Here is a 22,608-nt window from a genome sequence, read left to right as displayed (position 1 = left end):
ATAATTTATATATACTGTTACGTATTTCTGAATCTTCTGGCTAGAAGTATTAGTAGGCACACAAATAAAAACACTGTAAAGAACTTGACGACTAAACTTTCAGTTTCATATAACTTTAATGACTATTAACTCTAACAATTCGTCACTGTAACATGTAGCGTAGAAGAATGTACAATATCTGTCAGTTTACAGTTAGCTATACTTCGTTGCAATTCATCTCTTCACTTCTTTGCAATTCATCTCTTCTCAACTTGCACCGAGTCGTATTCCACAGAACAGACCAACGACACACTTCCCAGTGTCGCTCCAGGTCTCCAAAACTGAACCAAGTCGTAACAGACCAACGACACACTTCCCAGTGTCGCTCCAGGTCTCCCACATCAGAGCCGCACACGTCTTACATCGACTGTATCGACTGTAACGGCTGAATTCCACTGTAGTTCGCTGTATAGACTTTAACGACAGTAGTCCACTCCAGTTAACTCTACCCTAGTTAACTTGCATCGAGTCGTACACATTTCTCTTCCACTAGAGCCGCACACGTCTTACATCGTCTGTATCGACTGTAACGGCTAACTCACGACTCCATACGACTGACTTTCACATTAACTCTCTGGCTTATTTAGAGTCCCTAATCGCTTGTCCAAAGTTGCACAAACACGGCTAGTATATATATCCTCTGGAATAACACGTGAGGAAACGTCACATCCTGTCTTTGTTTATACATGTAGATTCCAGAAAACATCGGCTGCAGTGTCATCTTGCCGGGGTCACAAGTTGTGACCTCTATCTGTCACTGGACATTGCTAGTACCTTTTGGAATAACATGTAAGGACACGTCACATCCTGTCTCTGTTTATACATGTACATTCCAGGGAACACCCGCTGCTGTGTTATCTCGTCGGGGTCACACGTTAACCTCTTCCTGTCACTGGTCATTTATAACAATACTATAAATTAAATTCTTATATCGAGTCGGCCCACCCCTATTCTTTAATGCCAAATGCAATCTTTAGAAGAAATTATTAAAGGAGCGAGGATTAATCGGTTTCACTTTACCGCCCCTCCCATTTCCAGACAGAGTTTATGTAATTTCAGATGAATTTATCATAATTATTTTAAGAAAGACTTTGCATTGGAAAAGTTAGAATTCAAACAAAATTTTTCAGTATAAGAGTCTCGATTGAGATGAGTTCTAAATCCGAATAATGTTTTCATAGTCGCCTTTTTCCAACCTTTACTCAATCTGATATTTTTCTAGTTAAATAAATTTGGAACTATAACTCAAATTTTACACTTCAATTTTATTGAATATTATTTGACAAATAATTTTTTTCGGCGGCGATCCTCAAAGCCAAAATCAAGGAACAAATCGGTTTTATTTGCATATATTACCAGGATCGCACACTAAGATTTTAAATTTGGAAAACTAAATTTTGACAAGCCTTTGTAGAACTCTAAAAAAATTTTTGGAACATTTAAAAATAATTGTTTGAGACATTAATTAAATTGCAACTCAATTAAGGGCCTATAAATTCATATTAGAATATTTTTCAAGTACAACATTATTCAGATGGTCCTTTTTTAATAGTATGAATAATGAGCTTTAGGTCAGGAGAATGCGTTTCTTCTGTGAAGTATGCATGAAAACATTTTTCCACTGATAAAAAATGAGATGTAATAGATGTCAGGAGAATGCGTTTCTGCAGTGAAGAATGCAAGAAAAAGTTTTTGGCGTCGGGGCGAACTCCATTGATGAATAACGAGCTGTAGATGTCAGGAGAATGCCTTTCTTCAGTGAAGAATGCAAGAAAACACTAGGGAACCTTAAATAGCGCTGCCCCAGTTGTTTTGTTTTTCGCCGAAGGTTGAGAAATGCTGCTTTTTTAATTCTCATATCTATATATATCTATATCTCTCTCTCTCTCTGTATATATATATATATATATATATATATATATATATATATATATATATATATATATATATATATATATATATTGTATGTATGTATATATATGTGTGCGTGCGTGTGTGCTGTACGAACGTTTATGCATAGGGTTAGGGTTTGGAAAAAAAATCGCCCCCCCCCCCACTCCAAAGTTCTGGATCCGCTAGTGTATATATCTTTCTCCTCTCGAGTAAACGTACCGCACAAGTTGCATACAACTTAGGCCTCCCTTTTATTGTCATAAGAACTTTATTAGAACGTGATTTGTTCAGATTGAAACAAAAAATGTAGGCTATCTGGTTATATGGAAATTATGGTGCATTAGTCTTGTTTAGAGTAACACCGGTTAATCGTTGCAGTCACATGATCAATGTTAGTCCTCGCTTATATAAATGGAATTACTCTGTCTCTGCCCTGCCAGGATGTAAACAAACCTTTGATAATCGCATTCAATGATTTAGCTTCTGAAAAATCTAGTTAAAATAGAGATCTAGATCTATTGAGTCTAGTCTTGATCTAAAGTCGATCTAGAGCTTGGAGTCCTAGAGAATAAAATAATTCGATAGAAAAGTATGCCTTCATTGGAGGAATTAATAGATCAAGCCCACAAAACAGCCGATTTATTAAAAGAATATCAAAAAGATTCTGTAGGATGGCATACTGCTAAAAAACATGTAAGTAAAAGTAAAGACTAGACATAGATCTATATAATACCTAGTAGTCTAGTTACAAGAATATAGACAAGATCTACACTCTAGTCTAGAGTCTAGATCTATTCTAAATTCACTGTTATTTTGATCTAAACATTCTAGATAGATCTATTTCTTTATTTTTGTAGGTAGGCTTTGAGTTTGAGTCTGACTCTTTAAGATTAAAGTCTCTTACTCTTAGTAGTCTTAGACTTCCAAAACTCAAAAGTGATTTAGGTTAATAATATGAATCTATGATAAATACAAAGTTCTAGGTCTGCTTATGACAATCAAATCATGTATAGCTTTACCTAATTGATTGAAATTCTATTCTCTTAGTTAGTCTTTTAAATTAGTATCTAGGGTCTTAATTAGTCTTTTAAATTAGTATAGAGTCTTAAAAAATCTCAATATGATTCATATTGTGAAGAACTAGGCCAATATATGGAGTTATAATATTATATATATATATATATATATGAAAGACACTCATATCTATTTAGACTTTCTTTCTAAGGTAACTAAGACAGAAGAGAAACAACTCTGGTAGACTTCTATAATTTGGTTCCAATAAAACTGTCCTAGCTGCACAACAGTTTAGATTGCCTGTTGCATTGCCAACAAGTTAATGCATATATTACCAGAATTGCACACTAAGATTTTAAATTTGGAAAACTAAATTTTGACAAGCCTTTGTAGAACTCTAAAAAAATTTTTGGAACATTTAAAAATAATTGTTTGAGACATTGATTAAATTGCAACTCAATTAATTCATTATATGCAGATCCACATTAAAAGGAATGCTGAAAATATCTTTAAAAAAAAATACATTTGGGCTGAACAACAATTTGTGAATATTATAAATTTGTCAAATGAGACTAATCAATCTTAGCTGACAGACTTAATGTCAACAGAATATAAATTATTTTGTCTGAAATTTTTTTTAAAATTATTACTAAATATGTGGTGTCCTGGATGGAATCTTTGATTGGGCCAGAATTAGTCCATTGCTGCTTTATCTAGGGACAGTCCAGGATGTCTAGGGATAAAATTAATAATATATGTGTAATGATGAGGCTAGGCTTCATTTTGAGGGTGGTCTTGGCTAGCAGATCACCATCGACCTTAGCCACAGATTGGCCAGCTAGTGTTCGTACATTAAATAGGCTGACTCAGCAACCTAGCTCAATTGGTAAGTGTATTATAAGCCTGGATGCATGATGCCGTGTAAATTGTATGACTCAAAACTCCAAAGGTTTGAATATAGTAGATCATTTCAGGATTCTAACTTGGTTTAGGCTACCATGGTCTTCATTAATTTCCTCATTATAGAAGATAGTAAAAAAAACACAAACTTCTCTTACTAGTAAAAAAACACAAACTTCTCTTACTAATATGCTTTTTAGGATTAGAAGCACTTTTGTTTTAAAGCTCACTTCATAAAGTCTGCTCACAAATAACAATTGCTGAGTTTTTTTTATTTAAAATTAATTTGTGGGATGGAAACATAAATAGAACAAAATTTTGTCAAAACACACACAAAAAAAAAAAGGCTTGAAGTCTTGCAGTGCAGTTTACGAGGAAGCTCCTCATGTCAGTGTAGAATGCATTGCTTATCTTTTCAAATGTGGTCATTGTTCAGATTTCTTGTTCCATTTATTACATCTTGTCTTTCATAAACTAAAAAAAAAAAAAAAAAAAATCTTAAACATAATATTGATTCAATTTGATCATATAATTGTGTGCATCTTAGATAATCAGCCTAAATTAATTGCTCTAGATATGTAGATCTATTACTTATTAATATTATAATCAGGTCTGGTATCTTTGGTCTACATTTCAAATTAATTTAACCTTTAGCCTAAATCTTTATCAACATGTTCTGGCTGAGTTAAAACACCCTTATATACCACACATAATTTTCCACCTCAATGTATAAATATTATGCAAATAAAAATGTACTTTTGAAAATTTTACATTCCTAAATTATTATATATTAGTTTTGTGGAATCACATATGATGACTATAATATAGGTATTATTTTTATTCTAGAATAATGTATTAAATTTGAAGCATATGTTTTAAGTAGATTTTAGAAGAGGTAAAAATAAGAAATAGTCAATGATTCATTTAAAAAGTGTTTTTTTTCTGTTGATCTTCATTGCTTAGTTAAATGTTTATGTAAATTTAAGTAGGGCATATACCTAAAAATAAAATAGTCTTAAGTAGGCTACATCAGTTTAACGAGAATTTTAATTGTAACTGTCTTTATCATGCTGGTGATAAAGCACTAGTGCATTTGAATCAAATTGTTCAAATGGAGTTTACCATTTCCTTTATTAGACAAGCCTCTATAGGGCAATGCTTGCATTCACTTTATCTCTGTATGTGATACTTTATCTCTAGAGCTCTCAGCTTATCTTGAGAAACTATTGTGGGAGAAATTATTGTTGTCTTTTATTCAGATTTGTATTATTTGCTCTAAAATAAAGATTATTTTTTTAGCAGCAATCGAGATTTAAAAAAAAAATATTTTGTTTATACACATCAGGTTTTGTAGCTATTATGTCAGCCCATTATTATTTTAGTAATTTTTCTTTTTCATTTCTTTCAGAAAGACATAATTGTAGAATATAAGCACTCTAAATGTCATGGATTTGAGCATGGCTATTTGTAAGTCGAGTGTAAAACTATACAAGATAATCAACTTTATTTATATTATTTAGTTTAAATTACTTTATAATCATATCCCAAAATAATTTATGATTTAATTATTGCTTAAAAATTATTTTTTTTTAATCATTTATTATCTCTCCTAGGAATAATTTTTCCCCATTCCATTAAAATGTGTCCTTTTTTTTCTGTTTCATTTGCAGTTCTAACTTGACATGTCTCCTATACACATTTTGGAACAAATAAATCAACAAACGTGCAGCTAAAAAAAATAATTTGAGATAGAATTAGGTTTATAGATTATATATTAACAAGCTTATCTTTGAGTCTGAAAATTTAGGAGGAGTACAGAAGATGCCTTTTGCAAAACTAGATAAATAGAAGATAAAATAATTGCTAAACTAAGCTAACTGAACTTGTTTCTCTTTAGGCTATTTGCTCACACATCCCAACAAAAAGTAATTTCTATACAGTATCCTCACTAAATAGTACTGGTCGGTGAGCATGAAAATATAGATAGAAATATTCTCCATAATTAGTTGCACAGCAGTTAGATTTTTATTTGGACTTTTATTCTGTTCCTATAGCTGGTGAGATAGTTACAAATTGAAGAACTTGAAAAAAATACTGCTTTAGATTCAAATAGATTAATAAGAATTTTTTTAAAATTACAGATACAGAGGTCAAGCTGAATATAATTGTTCTAAAGAAATCCTGTTTAAATACTTAGACCCATTACATGATCCCTGTCTGAGAACAAAATGGGACAAAGATATCAGAAAAATTGTTCTTCTCAAGCAAGTAAATCCAGTAAGTATGCCAATTTTATATTGTAGACAATAATATTCTTTCTTTTTACTATTTCACTGGGTTTTGACTAATAGTCTTCTTCTGAGTCCATAAGCTTAAAACAGTGACTTATGCTTACATGGAGAGAGGAAATGCAGTACAGGAAACACAAAGTACAAAGATCAAGTGAAACTAAGGATTCTAGAATAAAAATACTCTCTTGCTTTAATTCAGTCTCCCTTTGAACTGTCTTGGCTCATTATTAGGTTGCATATTTTAAACTCTGAACATTACTTTAGGTCTTGATTTTAAGATTATCAACAATAAAAATTCCCATAATGCCCTGTTAGTCTATGAGATATCTGCTAGAGTTAGGTGAAATAAAAAAAAACTGTCCCCATAACCTACATACAAATTCATATATCTCCCTAGATTTAATGTAGGAATTAAATATTTCAAAATCATTTTAACTTTTTGATAAAATCAGATTAATATAAATTTTGGTTTACAAATATTTCTTTCAAAAACATCGAAGCATTGAGCTACAATATTTGGGTCTGAGACTTTATAAGTGAAATGACCTCTCTTGCATGTGGCACTAGTTAACTTTAATCATATTTTTTAAGTTAGGTCAAAAATGAGATTGTAATTATCACACAATTTCACTTATTACTCTTCCTGTTAAACAGAAGCATTAATTTATATTTATATAGTTTATACTTTACAAAAATAATATATTATAAATTACATATATTACATGTAATGTTTTGTGCATTTTAGGAAATAACAATCATTCGCTCCCTTACCAACAGTGCTGCCATGGGATTAATTTCACCTCGTGACTTTATAGATATCATTCTGACTTTGAAATCAGATGACTGTATTTCAACCAATGGTAAGACACATTTGTAAATAAAACAACATGTTTATTAAATACACATGTTGATTCAGAAACTCTTCTAGCACTTTAATGTTCTTTATCAAATTTATTTTCAATTTTAGGTCGCAGTATTGAGTATGAGGAGTGTCCTCATGACAAGGACTATGTCAGAGGCTGGAACTACCCTTGTGGCATGATGTGCATTAGCATTCCAGAGTAAGATTATTTCTTTATATATATTTTCTTATTTTAAGTTAAAAAAATCTTAAATGTATCATTTATTTTATAAGTTTGACCAATATTAAAATATCATAAATACTATTAAGCAAGTTTGAATAAGCTATTATAACTTAATGCAAGATGATACTATGAATCTTACTTTGCTTGATTCATTGAACTCAACTACTCCCATCTCCAGTGTGGAAGATGAAGTAGAATATGTTTATTTGATGTCTTGAGTACCTCAAACTTTTTAAATTATATCTTTAACCTATGCTTCCCATTCATACTTTAAAAAAAAAATCATTTCATTCAAATATAATTTATTTCTGATAATATATGTAGTTTGTGTGTTATGCATATGTATCAAGTAATGAATGATAGTACTTGTAAAATATTTATAAGGAATAATAATGGTTGTCTGAGTAATACATCTTTACATCTATTATCAAAAATTAGTTTATGGAGAACTCATATAACAAAAAAATGAGATTGGGGTTTCAGATGTAAAAATAAAAAAGGGGGGAACCACATTAATAATGCAAGTCAGAAAGGATATTGTAAATGCGTTTATTAACTTTTTTTTATACCTTTCCCCTCAGAAAACCTGGGTGTACCAAATTAATGACATTTATACAACCTGATATAAAAGGTAGCATTCCTAAGACATTGGTGGATTCAGCATTGCCTGCATCTATGGTTGGATTTTTTCACAATCTGCATACAATACTCAAAAAGGATGGCCATATAAAATAATATTTATTAGTTAACAAACCTTTTGCTTTTATTTATATTTACCAGTGTTGTTGTTGTTGTTGTTTTCTACTATCTGTTTTACCTAAACATAACAATAGCCAATGAGATGATACAGAAGTGAAGTATTGTATCATACATGTTTTCCTGAAATAATTGTCATTACTTTCCAAATTGTGTAAACAAATGTAAAAGTTGCTATTAAATAAAATTAAGTGTTAAATAACATTATATCTTTGCAACAGTTTTTTAGAAAAAATTAGAATGAAACTAAATAACTATTTCTAAAATATAATTTAATAGCACATGAAAACACATTTTAAGATAATTTCTTACACATTTCATTTTAAAAGTTAATCACAGCAAATATAAAGATTAAACTATTTTTTTTTACATTATCTTACATATATCTAAAAAAAAATGTTTTCCTTTCACATACTGAGCCATTGACCTAGTTTGTTTTGAGGGGGAAAAAGTTTCTATTTATTGAGAACAATTTAATATCTGTGCTTTGTATTATTTTAAATTTTATAATATTTTACTATATGTAATATGTCAATTTGTCAAGCAATGTGATCACATTTTTTAAAATTTTTTATTAAAATTAATCCATTTTATTTCATTCAGAAGTTTAAATAGACTTTTTCTTTTTTCTGTTTTAACAAAAGCAACCTTTTTTTTTGGTCAAATCTATAAATGACATGTATTTTAAAATAGATTGTAAAGATTTATATAAAATCAAATCTTCTTTTTGGTAATATTTTTATACTATCTTAAGGTAAACGAGATCAGGTTTTATAAACTGTACATGGTCTCTTATCACATTATTTACCTGTACAGAGATATCTGACCTAGTTTAAGCAACATAGAACAAATTAACACCGGTTTCTAAAAGCAAATTAAACAGAAAATCAATACAATGGTTATTGTTTTCTTTAATGCAGCCAGCATGACTGCACTGATTGATTTTAGTCCCTGTGGCAAAGTAATAGATTGTTTGCTAAATGTGGGATTGTACCAATTAAACTTTCACATTTCTTTTCTCCTTTTTGTCACAAGTGTGATATGAAAGAAGAACATTTACAAGTTCAATACAGAGTACCTTTTTTTCTGCCACAGTTTTTGCTGGTATGGTCACTTCATTTTAAAGTTTTTGTAATTACATTAGCTACATATTAATGTTGTATAGCATGTTATAGTTTAAATGCATCTACAATTGTGATGATGATTTGCAAACAAACCTAGCAGCTCAAACATGATTTTTAATATCTCTATGAGAGATGAAATACTTTCACATAATTATATACAAACATCAAGTTGTTATTCTTATTGTACACTGTCTATTTATTGCCTAGAATGTACTCTAGGTGTAAAACCAATATACTTTATTTTTGGATTGTTTTGAGAAGAAAATGTATGGAGCAATGCAAATGTTGTTAATATTTTTTTAAAATAAAATACATTCCTGTTGGAGGGGGGGGGGTGTTGTCTCACAATTCATTCTTTTTTTAAATAACTTTTTCAATTAAAGGTAACATTTTTTAATTTTCTGAACTTTGTTAGTCAATCAAATATCTGTAATTGTATTTGATGTGATGATGTCTCTGTATGTGGATTAGAAGTCTAGATTAACTCTTTCTCTCTTAATCGACAATACCATCGTTGATTCCACCTCATTAAATTAAATAAATTTTTAATTTTATAAACTTGACTTTGTGTTATATAAAAAGAGCATGCATTTCCCTTTAATTCTATATCAAATACAACATTTTCTAATAACAAACAACAAAGCTTTTGAAGCTTAATCATAGCAGGGTAGTGAAATAGTAATGAGAAGAATGAAACATGGAAAAATAATAATGAAGAGAAAGAGTTAATGAACAGTATTCAAATGATTTTCAAGTTGCAAAAATAAAAAGCATGTCAAACACTTGTCTTTAATTGATATCCCATCTGTCTGACATTTATGCAATGCTCTGGACATTTGGTTAACATTGCAACTTTTCTTTTAAACAAATCATAAATTGTGTTTAAATAAGATTTATTATCCTTTTTTTTAGTTGACAACTGAGCTAAAATGTAACATATCATATAGCTTTTCCACTTTATTTTATTATTTTTTTTTTTATAGACCTTTTGATGAATTTCTTGGATCCAAATTTTATTTTTTCTTGTGATACTTGACCTTATGGCAAAAACTTTCTTTGAATAAGGAGGACAAAGTTGTTGTTTTTTTAGTTTTTGTTTAGCTTATTACATAAAACATTTTGTTTTTGTGACTATATCTTTAAAAAATTATTTGATAGAAATTATACAAAGTTTATTATGCATGCACATTTTTTACGTGATCTAAAATATTTTTAATCAAAATTTTCCCTATACATTAAATTTTTCAAAGAAAGATAAACTTCTTTTTACGTTGTGAGTTGTATAATTTTATTGTGCAACAATTTATATTAAAACGATATAGTTAATGTTATTGTTTCTGTGTAGTTGTTTTAATCATCCTGTTGGTTTACATTATCAAGTGGATAATGTTATACTTTATTTTATGTTAATTGGTGAATCATAATCATATACATTTTTTTTTTTTAATTGAAGTCCCACAAAGTCGAATATTTTGTTTGATTCATTAATATGTTTTATTGTGTTGTATTCATTTAAAAAAAAACAGAACCAAACAATGTTTACCTTTTTCATTACAGCATTTTGAAATCCATTATTTGTTCTATGGCCACATTAATGATGTGGATAGTATTTGGATTATTGAAACTTTGCTCTCCTATATCAGCTTTTCTTTTGGTATGCCAACTTGTTATACATTGATGTCTTGTTTAATTGAGTTGTTTCAAAAGATAATGAAATGTATTTACTTGTTGCCACCCTGCCTTCAACAGAAACATTGGAAGTTCTTTTTTTTTTCTTCTATTAACCAAGACGAGCTTAAAAGGTATTTTTATTATCATCACTTATGAAACTATAATAGATGTCTTGAGTTCTGTTGAAGCCTATGCAGTTGAATGATTCTAGATCTACTTCTTCAGATTTTTTAGACTGAAATCATCAATTCTTTTTATATTTATGTTGAAACCAGTAAACACAATTTTTTTTAATGATCAAAAGTATTACATTTATACTCACTATGTGCTTGAGATTATTTTTTGACTCTGTACCAGTATTCTGTAAACCTGTATAGGATACATATGTGTTGTCTGAGTAGAATTATTGTACTGTTATCCATTTCAAATCTGGTGAGGATAATGAATTTTATTGAGTTCTTGATTTTGTTGAATAAAATAAAGGAGACTTGGTGGCTTTTCTGGTTGCATGTCTCCATTGTCATTTGGTGTTCACTCAAACAAGTGATTTGTACATACTTTGACACATGGACTGTTTGGTCTCAAATGGAACTTACAAACCTGTTATAACAGTTTAAATGTGTTTATCTAATGGGGTAATTATTATAACTCCTCATTAATTAGTTGCCTATGCCTTTTGTTTTCAGAGGCATAATCATTTACATATCAATATGCATGTAGTATATGTTGATAGTCTTTATAGCCTTGTAGTATTTAGTATTAGTAGGAACAAATAAATTGATAGATAGCCTTCCATCCACTGTCTGGTGTTGTTTCTTTGATTGTTTCATTTTTTTTTAAAGCTTACATTCATTGTTCAAACGCTTCTGCTTCAATGATAGTATCCATGTGTAACATTTGATACACAACTGTTCATTTTAAAGCCTTTAAAAACAACACATTAAATTGATTAAATAAACAAAGAGAAGTAAATGGAGCATTCTTATTCTCATTATGGTTAAATAACCTTTGTGCTGCCAAACAGGAATGTTAAGGGTAGCTACCTTTACATTACAGAAATGTCATTATGTAGTCCCAAGTGTCTGAGTGCTGTGGTTGGAAGGAACACTAATAAAAACATGATGAGGTAGGGAGGTTGTGTTCAACAGGAGTGGAAAATCCGCCCATGTGAGATAGCCTTCCTCAGACGTAGCATCAGCTCTGAATCACATAGCAATGATTAAAGGTAAATTTGAACCAATTCTGCTTCTAAAGTTTTTGCTAAAAATGAATGAAACAACTTCAATTGAATTCAATACTTAAAATACATATAAAGCTATAGACTCAGAAATTGGATAAATCTTTTCCTTTTTTGAAAACTCATTTTTTTTTCTAGAAAAAATAATAATTTTCAGACAAAATGCTGACAATTTTAAAAGATATAGACAAATATTGAAAAACTGACTCTATAGAATAGAATCAAATTAGGTTGTTAATATATATTCGGAATTTCAAAAGAATACATCAATAAATAAAAAGGTAGATAAAAATTAAAGAAGGTGACCAAAGCGAAAATGTGATTATTGAGAGAAATACCTTTAAAAAAAAAGTCTTTTCAAATGATTTCAAGAGTATTTTACCAAAGGCAAGGCTTATTTTTCAGTTTATTCTCTTTCACTGCAAGCTTAAGCTTCTCTCCTATAAGTGAAATCTGTATTATATAACTTTATTTCTCTTCTATACTGAGTTTAAAAGATGTTTTTTTTAGTTATCATTATCTCCTAGTTGATAACTAAGAAAAGTGATGGAAAAATGTAATCATTTTTTTTTTTTTAAGTCAAACGAAAATCTACAGCACAAACTGAATTCTCCAACAAAGCTAAGGCATTGTCTTCGATTCCTAAGATAAGGATGAGTGTAGTATTTCTTAAGACCACGCAAACCCAGTTGTTACTGCATATTTTGGCACACCTAATGCAGACAAAGCCGTTGTCCGCTGAGGTCTACTTGTCTTTTCGTCATCTGCGGCTGTCTTCGTCAAGGACCCTTCTTTCGCCTCAAATGTATGTCCCACTACCTTCTTGAGAGATCGAATCCCCGGCTGTCTCCTGCAGAGGCCATCTGCCTGATTTAATCGTTAGACTATAGCGCTTCCGGTTGGTACCTTTGTTTCGCCCCCCTCCCTTTAGCTTGCAAAAAAAAAAAAAAAAAGATCGCCTTTGGCATGGGTCATTCCCAATATGATATAGATGTCCGACCCAGCTCAGCTTTCGTGGTGCTTCTATACTGTCCACACCAGCCTCAAGCTGAACATGTTTATTTGTGAGGTAGGCCTATATTAGTCTTTCAAGCATATGCCCATTATCGTGTGAAAACACCTTTGATGGAAGCGTTTGAAGAGCCCTAGATGCCTCTTATAAAGCACCAAGGTCTCAGAGCCATACAAAAGTGTGATGAGAACCACTGCTTTGTAGACATTGATTTTCGTTGGTAAGAAACATATTCCACCATACTCTAATTTGGATGTGACCGAAAACGCTATTAGTCTTAGCCAGACGGTTGTCTATTTCTTTAGTAGGCCTACACTGAGCAGTTAATGAATTTGCTGAGGCTGCAGCCTTGTTTGGTCTACCAACCCCAGGAGAACAGAGGTCATGCTCCACTACGTACCTGCGCGGCATAGTGTCCAGCGATTTACAGCTAGACCACATAATAGAAATAGGAGGATCTCAGTCAATTTCTTCTTTTGTGATTTCAGATAATTTAGATATCATGTAGATCTCGACTCCAGCTTCTGTCAAGTAACATTTTTTTAAAAACTCTATCCTTAATTTGATTACTTTTCTTGATTGTTATTTGTTTTTACATGTTTTTTTTTTTTTTTTTTTTTGTCAAATTATCGATCAAAAGAATTTTACAAATTTCTGCATTTTTTTTTCTTTTTACAATGGACATCATTCACCAATCGTAAACAAACAACATTTTGCCACGTGGTTCTCTATATCTTCTATACAAATTACGCAATCTATAAAGGCTGTCAGGTGCTACGTAATTTGCATTGTTTTATCAATATTGTAACGTGGTAAAATGTTGTTTGTTTACGATTGGTGAATGAGGTCCATTTAGCAATGTCAAAATAAACATGAAAAGAAAGAAAATAAGAGAGTTATTGGCATTTTTGTCTCATATTCTTACTAATATTAAATGTAAAAAAAAACCAAAGAAATGATAATCGATTTTCGTAGGGACAAGAAGGAAAATGATGTTGTTTCTGTAGCTGGAGAGACTATTGAAATCGTGCAAACCTTTAAATACCTTGGTACTATCCTAGACAATAAACTAAATTTTACTGCAAATACTGATTATATCAGCAAAAAAAGGGCAGCAAAGATTACGATTACTAAGAAATTAATGTTAGCGAAAAGGCCTTGGCTATGTTTTATCACGCTCACATCTGCAATATTTTAAGTTTCAATATCACTGCCTGGTATGGCAATCTGAGCATTAAAAATAAACTTTATAGAATGGTTCTGGCAAAATCATTGGCAAAAAACAAACCCAATTTGGGCAGTTGTTTGAGACAAACATCTCTAAAAAAGCTATTAACAAGATCCTCGAAATAAAGAATCACCCTTTGTATCAGGATTTTGTGATTTTACCGTCACAAAAGAGATACAAGACACCTGTAATGAAATGATAACGACTAGAATACCAATAACATGGCTTTATTCGACAAAATTAGACTACAGTAAACAGTGAATGAAACCAGCACGTCTAGCATACCATTGATGCAGTCTATACACACACACACACTGGACATGAAACACACACAATGGCCATGACCTTCAGACACGCTGGACGCACGCAGAAAATCAACTCAGTTACACTACAATCACCCCGCCTAAAAGTTATAGGAACATAAACATGTAAATAATAGTGAAGGACAGCGATATAAGAGGCCTTAGTATCCCTACAGAATACTTACAGAGTTACTCTATTGAAAAGCATTGTATAACTATAAACAAACACGTTATTCACTATAAATTATCAGTCCCTAGTGTCATATTATGCATACAAATATTAAGACCAGTTGTCTTGATTAATAATGTAATAAGTAATACAATACAAAAGTCTAACTAGAAAAGCTATACACTATAAAATGATCAGTTCAAAGTGTGTCATATTAAGCCTACAGATACAGAGTTAGAACTTGTGATATGGAAAAATAATTAAATAAATGTTAGACCTTATAATTAGGTCTGCTTGTTCTTGGTCTTAGGTTATATCTACCAGGACCAATACTGCCGTCGCTTGGAGTTGGTGACATCGGCGGCTCTCTAACTGAAGACTCAGTCCCTGTATTTACTTCTTCTTGATGTCCATTTTCCCCTTGTTGTACATGTGTGTTAGGAGCAGCCATTGGTTCTATAGTCACATGGTCAGTAGGCACCTGCATCTGTGTTATAGGGTTTGTCTCCGGCTCAAAGTCTTCATGTTCCATATTTTGATACACCTCTGATTGTCCCTCTCTTGGAGCTGGGGCCAAATGTCGCAATGACACTGTTTCTTCTCTTCCATCAGGAAGTCTTACAATGGCATACTGTGGGTTGCATGTAATTAAGTCCACAGCTATTGTACCATCGTCATATTTTGATGCACGGACTCCCTTTTTTAACAACACTTTTCCTGGTTGAGCTAACCATGTCGGGACATTTTTGCTAGACATTTGGTTGCTACATGTAAACAGCAGCCGGGCCAAACGGTAGAGTTCTTTATGATAAAGTTGCGAAGCCTGGCCCGGGACTGTGACTTTAATGAAGTAACTGCTGAACAGCACAGAGACATTTGCATTAGAGACGCCTTCATAACTGGTCTGGCATCCAACACTATTAGACAGCGGTTACTGGAAAAGAAAGTGAAAGGCGGCACTCAGCTATAGAAAAAGAAGCTTATGCCATTGTAGAATCTTTAAGGAAAAGACATCTCTTACTCTACAAAGCGCTTTTGACGAAGCTAGAGTGTTAGAAACAGCCACAACGCATGCTCAGGCTTACAATTCAACGAACGAAATCTCCTGTGGGGCAATGAAAACACCAACTAGCTCCCATCCAGAAACATACATTTCTAATGAAGACCAGGAATTAAATGCCATTAAGTCGCTATGCTACTTTTGTGGTAGGAGGAGACACTCTAGGACTGAATGCCCTGCTCGAAATGCATTATGTCATCAGTGCGGTAAAAAGGGACACTTCCAAACTGTTTGTAAATCAAGTAAAACAACAGCCAACAAAGCTGACAGCAAAATATCACTGACCAGTGTGATAACTCCATGTACCTTGTCATCAACGCATTTCTCTGGGCTTACACAGTCTACGGCCCAAGTGAACGTCAACGGGTTGCTGTTGCAAGCGATCATAGACACTGGCAGCTGTGAAAGTTACATATCAGAAGCCATCGTCAAGAGAAATAAATGGCCAGTACGTCCGTCTACAAACAGAATATTCATGGCCACTACACATCTTTCTGAAAAGACATTGGGACATACATTTGCCGATGTCCAGTACAAGGGAGAACACTACAAAAAGGTCAAACTTTCTCTACTTGCTGGATTGTGCTCGGATGTAATCCTTGGTGTAGACTTTATAAGTCTTCATAAGGAATTGACCATACCGTACGGAGGAAAACGCAATCCTCTACACATCTGTGGTCTTAAAGCAGCACGAGTCGAAACACCGAGCCTATTCAGTAATCTAACTTCTGACTGCAGACCGGTGGCTACTAAGTCCCGAAAGCACTCAATAGGTGATAACAAATTTATTGAGTCCGAAGTTAGAAAACTCCTCTCGGACTTCTTCTTCTTCTTCTTCATCGTTCTCATTGTTATGTTGGAGTGTTCATATGACTAGACCAATACATGAGATGAACTGCGCAGTGGTTTCCAAATCAGGGAGCTCTCCATATAGTTTTCTTTCTATTGGGGTGATTTGGGGCCAATGTCTTATACGGGCCTCTTGGTAGAGAGAGCAGTTTTGGAGGACGTGGTCGGCATTTTCTGGTGATACTCCACATGGGCAGATTTCACTGGTTCCAATTTTGAGCTTCCGGAACATGTGTTGTCGCATTCTGTTGTGTCCGGTCCTGAGTCGAAAGATTAGACGTTGGTCTTGTCGGGATAGCTTATAGTAAGCATCATCTTTCTTGTGATTTGGATGGGAGCTCGTCCATTTCTCATTTATTTTATCTACAATTAATTTCTTCATTTCTTCTGGATAGAGAGCAGAGTTTACTTGTGAGTTTGTTCTCCCACTCTTGGCGAGTGTGTCAGCCTTCTCATTTCCTGCTAGTTGTATGTGAGCTGGTATCCATTGAATGACAGTTTTTTTGCTGTTGTGGTTGAGCTTTGTGAGTGCTGTTCTGAGGTTTTTAATATAAGGGGAATCAGAGTTTTGCAGGCTTTGGAGGGTTGTTTTTGCGTCTGTTAGAAAGACAATCTGACTGTGAGGGGAACTTGGATGATTTGCTAGCATGGTAGCAGCTAGTGCTAGTGCTTCCCTTTCTGCTCTGTGACTGTCAGAGAGCTCTCCAGTTGCAAAGGATTTTTCTAGTTTTCCTCCATCTGGCCATTCGATAAGTATTCCAGCTCCTCCATTTGTGGTGGCTTTATGGGATGAGCCATCCGTGTAAACTCTGATCCACTGATTGCTAGGGTAATTGGTATGTAGAAAACAGTTCACTATTTCCTTGAGCTCTGTTGGTCTGTAATCAGATTTTCTTTTTATGTTTTCAATATGGTCCCTTATAGTAGGAAGAGGGCTTTCGTCCCAGGGTGGAGATTCATTATAGTGTATCGAGGATTCCAGAGTAATTTTTTCAAGTTGGTGTTTCTTTTTTAGGTTTAGAGATTCCTGTATGAAATTGGTCCTTTTGAGACGGTTTTTTGTGCCAGTTTTGTGGATTTTGGTTCTGAGTGGGTGCCTCTCCAAGGTTTCCAATTTTGTGAATTGGGAAAGGATTTTTATTTCTCTTCTTTCATCCAGAGAGATCAGGGCAGCGGTTTCCTCCATAGCTCTTATGGGTGTTGTTTTGATTGCTCCTGTCATTATCCTTAGACCAATATTTTGAACCTTGTCTATTTTTCCTCTCGGACAAAATCATTGAACCTTCAAAGTCTCCCTGGAGAGCACAGGTGCTTGTGACAACAAACGAGAGACATAAAAGAAGGATGGTCATTGATTACAGTCAAACAATAAATCGCTTCACCTTACTGGATGCATACCCAATGCCCCGAGTCGATGAACTGGTAGAACGGATATCCAACTATTCCGTTTTTAGTACTCTAGACCTCAAAAGTGCCTACCATCAAATACCAATCAAGACTGAGGAAAGGCCGTTTACTGCATTTGAGGCATGTGGCAAACTCTACCAGTTCTGTCGCATCCCTTTCGGTGTTACCAACGGAGTTGCATGCTTTCAGAGAACAATAAATCAAATTATTGAGAATGAAAAGTTGCAGGACACCTTTGCAAACGTGGACAATGTAACGGTATGTGGTCATGATCAAGAGTCGCACGATGAGAATATGCAAAGATTTCTAGATGCTTCTAGAAAGTATGGGATCACATTTAATGAAGACAAAAGTACGATAGCCACTGACAAAGTTTGCCTATTGGGATACGAAATTTCTAAAGGCCTTCTCAAGCCAGACCCTGAAAGATTCCAGGCTTTAAGAAACCTTCCTCCCCCTCATGATATGCGCTCACAAAAACGGATCGTGGGCATGTTGGCGTACTACTCACAGTGGATCCCAAATTTTTCTAACAAAATTAGACTACAGTAAACAGTGAATGAAACCAGCACGTCTAGCATACCACTGATGCAGTCTATACACACACACACACTGGACATGAAACACACACAATGGCCATGACCTTCAGACACGCTGGACGCACGCAGAAAATCAACTCAGTTACACTACAACACCAATAGCAAAGACAAACAGACACAAACACTCTTTTGTTCCCCTGGAAATCAAATCATTAAATAAGAACAATCTGGTATAAACTTTGTCACATGTAGCCTAAATTATGAGTGAGTCTGGTGTGAATGTACACTTTGGTTTCTTATATTTATAATGTTTTTGTTTGATGTAATGCACAAATTGTAAGACAAATTTCCTTACGGATAATAAAGATTATTATTGTGTTAGAAATGAACGAGTAGTTATTCTCTGGCGCTGCCAGGGTCGAGTTTCGCTAAAGAGAAACAAAATTCATCGTAGTCCCTTTAACAGTTTCCACTGAGGAATTTTCTGGTGATGTGGCAGGTCTGCAGCAGTACCGCCCTCTGACAGGCAACGAAGATGTTCCTAGGAATGTTAAGGGCCTTGAAGGTGTCTGTGAGGTCAGTTGTTATTATCCCCTCGGTTGATATAAAAATGGGGTATATTGTTATTTTGGACAATTTCCATAGACGCTTAATCTCCAAGCCTAGGTTCCCATATTTTCTTTGTTTTTTTATCTCAGTTTTTCTTAAGTTATGAGACAGTGGTACGGCGATATCGATAATGGTAGCGGTTTTTTCTTTTTTATCGATGAACAGCAGATCCGGGCGATTGAAATCTACCGTTTTGTCGGTCAGAATAGGCCTATCCCAGTACAGCAGATGTTCAGTAGACTCGAGAACCTCTTGCGGAAAGTATTTATAATAAGGGGGAGTGTCCTTACCGATCAATTTGTACGTCAAAGCCAGGTGTTGGTGTATTAACTTTGCAACTTGGTTATGGCGACCTAGGTAGGCTGATTCTGATAGGGCTGGACATCCTGCCATAATGTGTTCAATCGACTCGCCCACATTTCCACATTTTCGGCATTTGTCGACAACATTGAGTTTCAGGATATGCTTCTCGTAATTTTTTGTCCTGATTACTCTGTCCTGTATTGCTGTAACAAAGCCTTCTGTTTCAGGGTAGAGATGACCTGCTTTGAGCCATGTTAAGGAAGCAGCCTTGTCGATGTTGTCCCCATGTAATGAAGCCGGAAATTTTCCGTGGAGTGTTTTTTCTTCCCATTGGCGAATCTCATGCCCTACGTCGTCCAAACCGATATTGACATCAGCATTGTGTAGGTTCAGAGGGGTTGCACCAGAGTCGTATTTCCGTAGGAAGGAAACTAATTTGTTGCTGGAGGCGAGCAGTTTTGATCGTATTTTTAAAACTTGCATCTTACACAATTTGAAGATGTTCTGCAATCCACGACCCCCATCCTTCCTGGGCAGGTATAACCTTATTGTGGAGGACTTGGGGTGTAGGCATCGAAACTTGGTTAGTAATTTTCTAGTGAGTCTGTCAATGTCATGTAGGTCGGTGTCAGTCCATTTGATCACACCGAACGTGTAAAGGAGCACAGGGACGGCCCAGCTGTTTAATGCAGTGATGAGATTACTGCCAGACAGTTTGGTGTTGAGGATTTTATTAACTCTTTGCCTATATTTTCCAAGAAAGTCCTCTTTTAATTTCTTATGGTTTATCTTGGCATTCTGGTTTATTCCAAGATATTTATAAATAGAGGCGGAGTTCAATTCCTCGATGCCTTCAAATTCAATGTTGGTGTTCGTTGCCTTGCCCTTTTTAATGCTTATGATGCCACACTTATTATTATTATTAGGCCTATTATTAATAGGCCTAGACAAGAAATATGGAATTACAGCGATTAAAGAGAAGAAGATATTATCGCTCTGAATGTAGGCTAACCAACTTTAAAAAAAAAAAAAGAACTTTTTTTTTTTGGGGGGGGGGGGGGGGGAACACAGTTTGTAAACAATAAGGATGTGCTAACCCCATTCGTTGTAGGCCTATGAGCTACATACAGATTTAGGTCCTGGTAGAAACGTTTAATAATTATAGATTCTGTTGCATGTTTATATCACGTGAGATCGGCATCTTTCCCCTTTGCAACTTCTCGTGTGACTAAAAAGTCTCATCCTTGATAAACATTTCAGCGTTTTCAGCTCCGCTTCTATTGTTTTCACCATCTGCGACCCAGAACCCCCCGATCTTTGTAGGCCTATTTCTTTCTACCTGATAGTGTAAATGTCGTGCAAGGAGTATATTTGTACGTGATTATCACTCGTCAGAGGCGGCATTATTATAGGAGCATACGAACCTTCATCATCATCATAAATCCTCATCTGTTCTTTGACTTGTTTCGTAGAGGTACTGTACTGCTTATTAACTTTTTCCGGTCAGCAGCTGTCCTAATCAGAATATCAAGAGCGAGTTGGACTATTCTTCTATAAGTTGTCCAGCCAGCTTCTCTTTTTGGACGACTCGACCATATCTTCGTGGTGACTAATAAATGTGGCCCATAAATTCTATGCCATATGATTGGCCATCCAATCATATCTGTCCTCAAAAGCATTGTGTAAAGTTTAATGATGTATCGAAAGTATGTTGATGTATAAATAAATTATTAGATGATTTTAAAACTATCTGATGATCACTATTACTAAATGAATAAAGTGTAACACTTGAAATAGTGAATCTCTTATTATGAAAAAAAAATTTCTGCTATCATATGCATGTACATGTACTTGACATTCAAATTCAAGGCATTTAAAGCTGGTTCAGTCATGTTGTTTGACACGATTCGCTGTCAAAATCATCTATAATATATATAAAGGTACAAAAGTAATAAAATGATAAAGAAAAGCGAGATGATCGACGTGAGATCATTACATACGTCTTAATTTCTGCTTTTAATTGGGAAGATTGAAGAATTTTTATTACGCATATTGTAACTTTTATACACCATTTAATGGACAGATGATGACAAAATAGTTTTAAAAAAAAATAAAATAGGTAAGCACAATACAGACATCCTTTCCAACAGTTATCTACCTTTGAAGGCATGACCTTTCGGTTTTTATTTTCGTAGTACAACGACATAGAGAACTCGAATCTATAGGTGTTTTAAGAAGAAAATTTTGCATTTTATTTGATAATTTTTTTATTTTTTTTTACAGTGAATAGTCCAAATGGCAAATATTACTAAAATATTTTTGAAATTAATAATTTAAAAAATTTTACAAGAAAAAAATAATTTTGTACTTATATATTGTAGCCTAATAAAATTTATATTTAAAAGACGCAGTGCATTTCTAATAATAAGGAATGTCTTCGAGTCCGAAGATTAGTGAGGAGTGCAGTAACGTATTTCCGTGGCTGTGCACTTTAAAGTGTAAAAGATTTTTTTTAACCACACCGCTCAATATATAAAGTGTTGCATATAAAGAAAATATAAAATCTTAAAACATTTTATTGGCAATCATGCGACCCGTTCATTGGCCCTACCGCATTTGCCCGAATGCCCATATAGCCAGTCCGCCCCTGCCTTGAAGGATGACTTTTGACATTGAGTCATGTCTTAAAATTAATTTGATTTGAGTTAGGCCTATGTCTTACAAAATGACCAAAGCAGCTCAGATTTCGTCTCTTCACAGTATTTTAACCCCGTAGCTCCTCATTTTGCCAAACTTGTAAAACTACGTTACGTATCAAGTCATTTATTTTATTTTATTGGTATCTGATATTAGCAGTTTTCTGAAGCATTTACACTCAAATCTCAACGGCTTATTGAATTCTTCTTTCGACATCAACGTCAGCGTCCAAGTTTTACAACCATATAGGTCTTTTCTTTAGAAGTGAGACCAATCGTTTTGGGTATTGGTCTCGTTAGATGGAAGTCCACAATTAAGTGACTATTTAAAATAACGAAGAATAAAACGCTACTCAATGGTCGAGTAAGTGATAAAATATGTAGGTCTGTGAGAAAGAATGTATTTCTCTTACAAAAAAGATAC

At 33.7% G+C, this 22,608-nt stretch overlaps 1 protein-coding gene across 1 annotated transcript; it reads left to right on the top strand.

Moving 5' to 3' along the window:
- Positions 1-2,287: 2,287 nt before the first annotated feature.
- LOC106053343 (stAR-related lipid transfer protein 5-like) lies at positions 2,288-11,568 on the top strand. Its single transcript, XM_013208886.2, has 6 exons — positions 2,288-2,625; positions 5,255-5,313; positions 5,988-6,123; positions 6,883-6,997; positions 7,105-7,198; positions 7,804-11,568. Exons 1-6 carry the CDS (start codon positions 2,524-2,526, stop codon positions 7,955-7,957), a joined length of 660 nt encoding a protein of 219 aa, XP_013064340.1. The 5' UTR covers positions 2,288-2,523; the 3' UTR covers positions 7,958-11,568.
- The last annotated feature ends 11,040 nt before the right edge of the window (positions 11,569-22,608 follow it).

The sequence above is a fragment of the Biomphalaria glabrata genome, chromosome 1 (assembly GCF_947242115.1).
Source record: "Biomphalaria glabrata chromosome 1, xgBioGlab47.1, whole genome shotgun sequence".
In the NCBI taxonomy this organism is placed as follows: Eukaryota; Metazoa; Mollusca; class Gastropoda; family Planorbidae; genus Biomphalaria; species Biomphalaria glabrata.
This window is presented reverse-complemented; position numbering and strand designations above follow the sequence as displayed.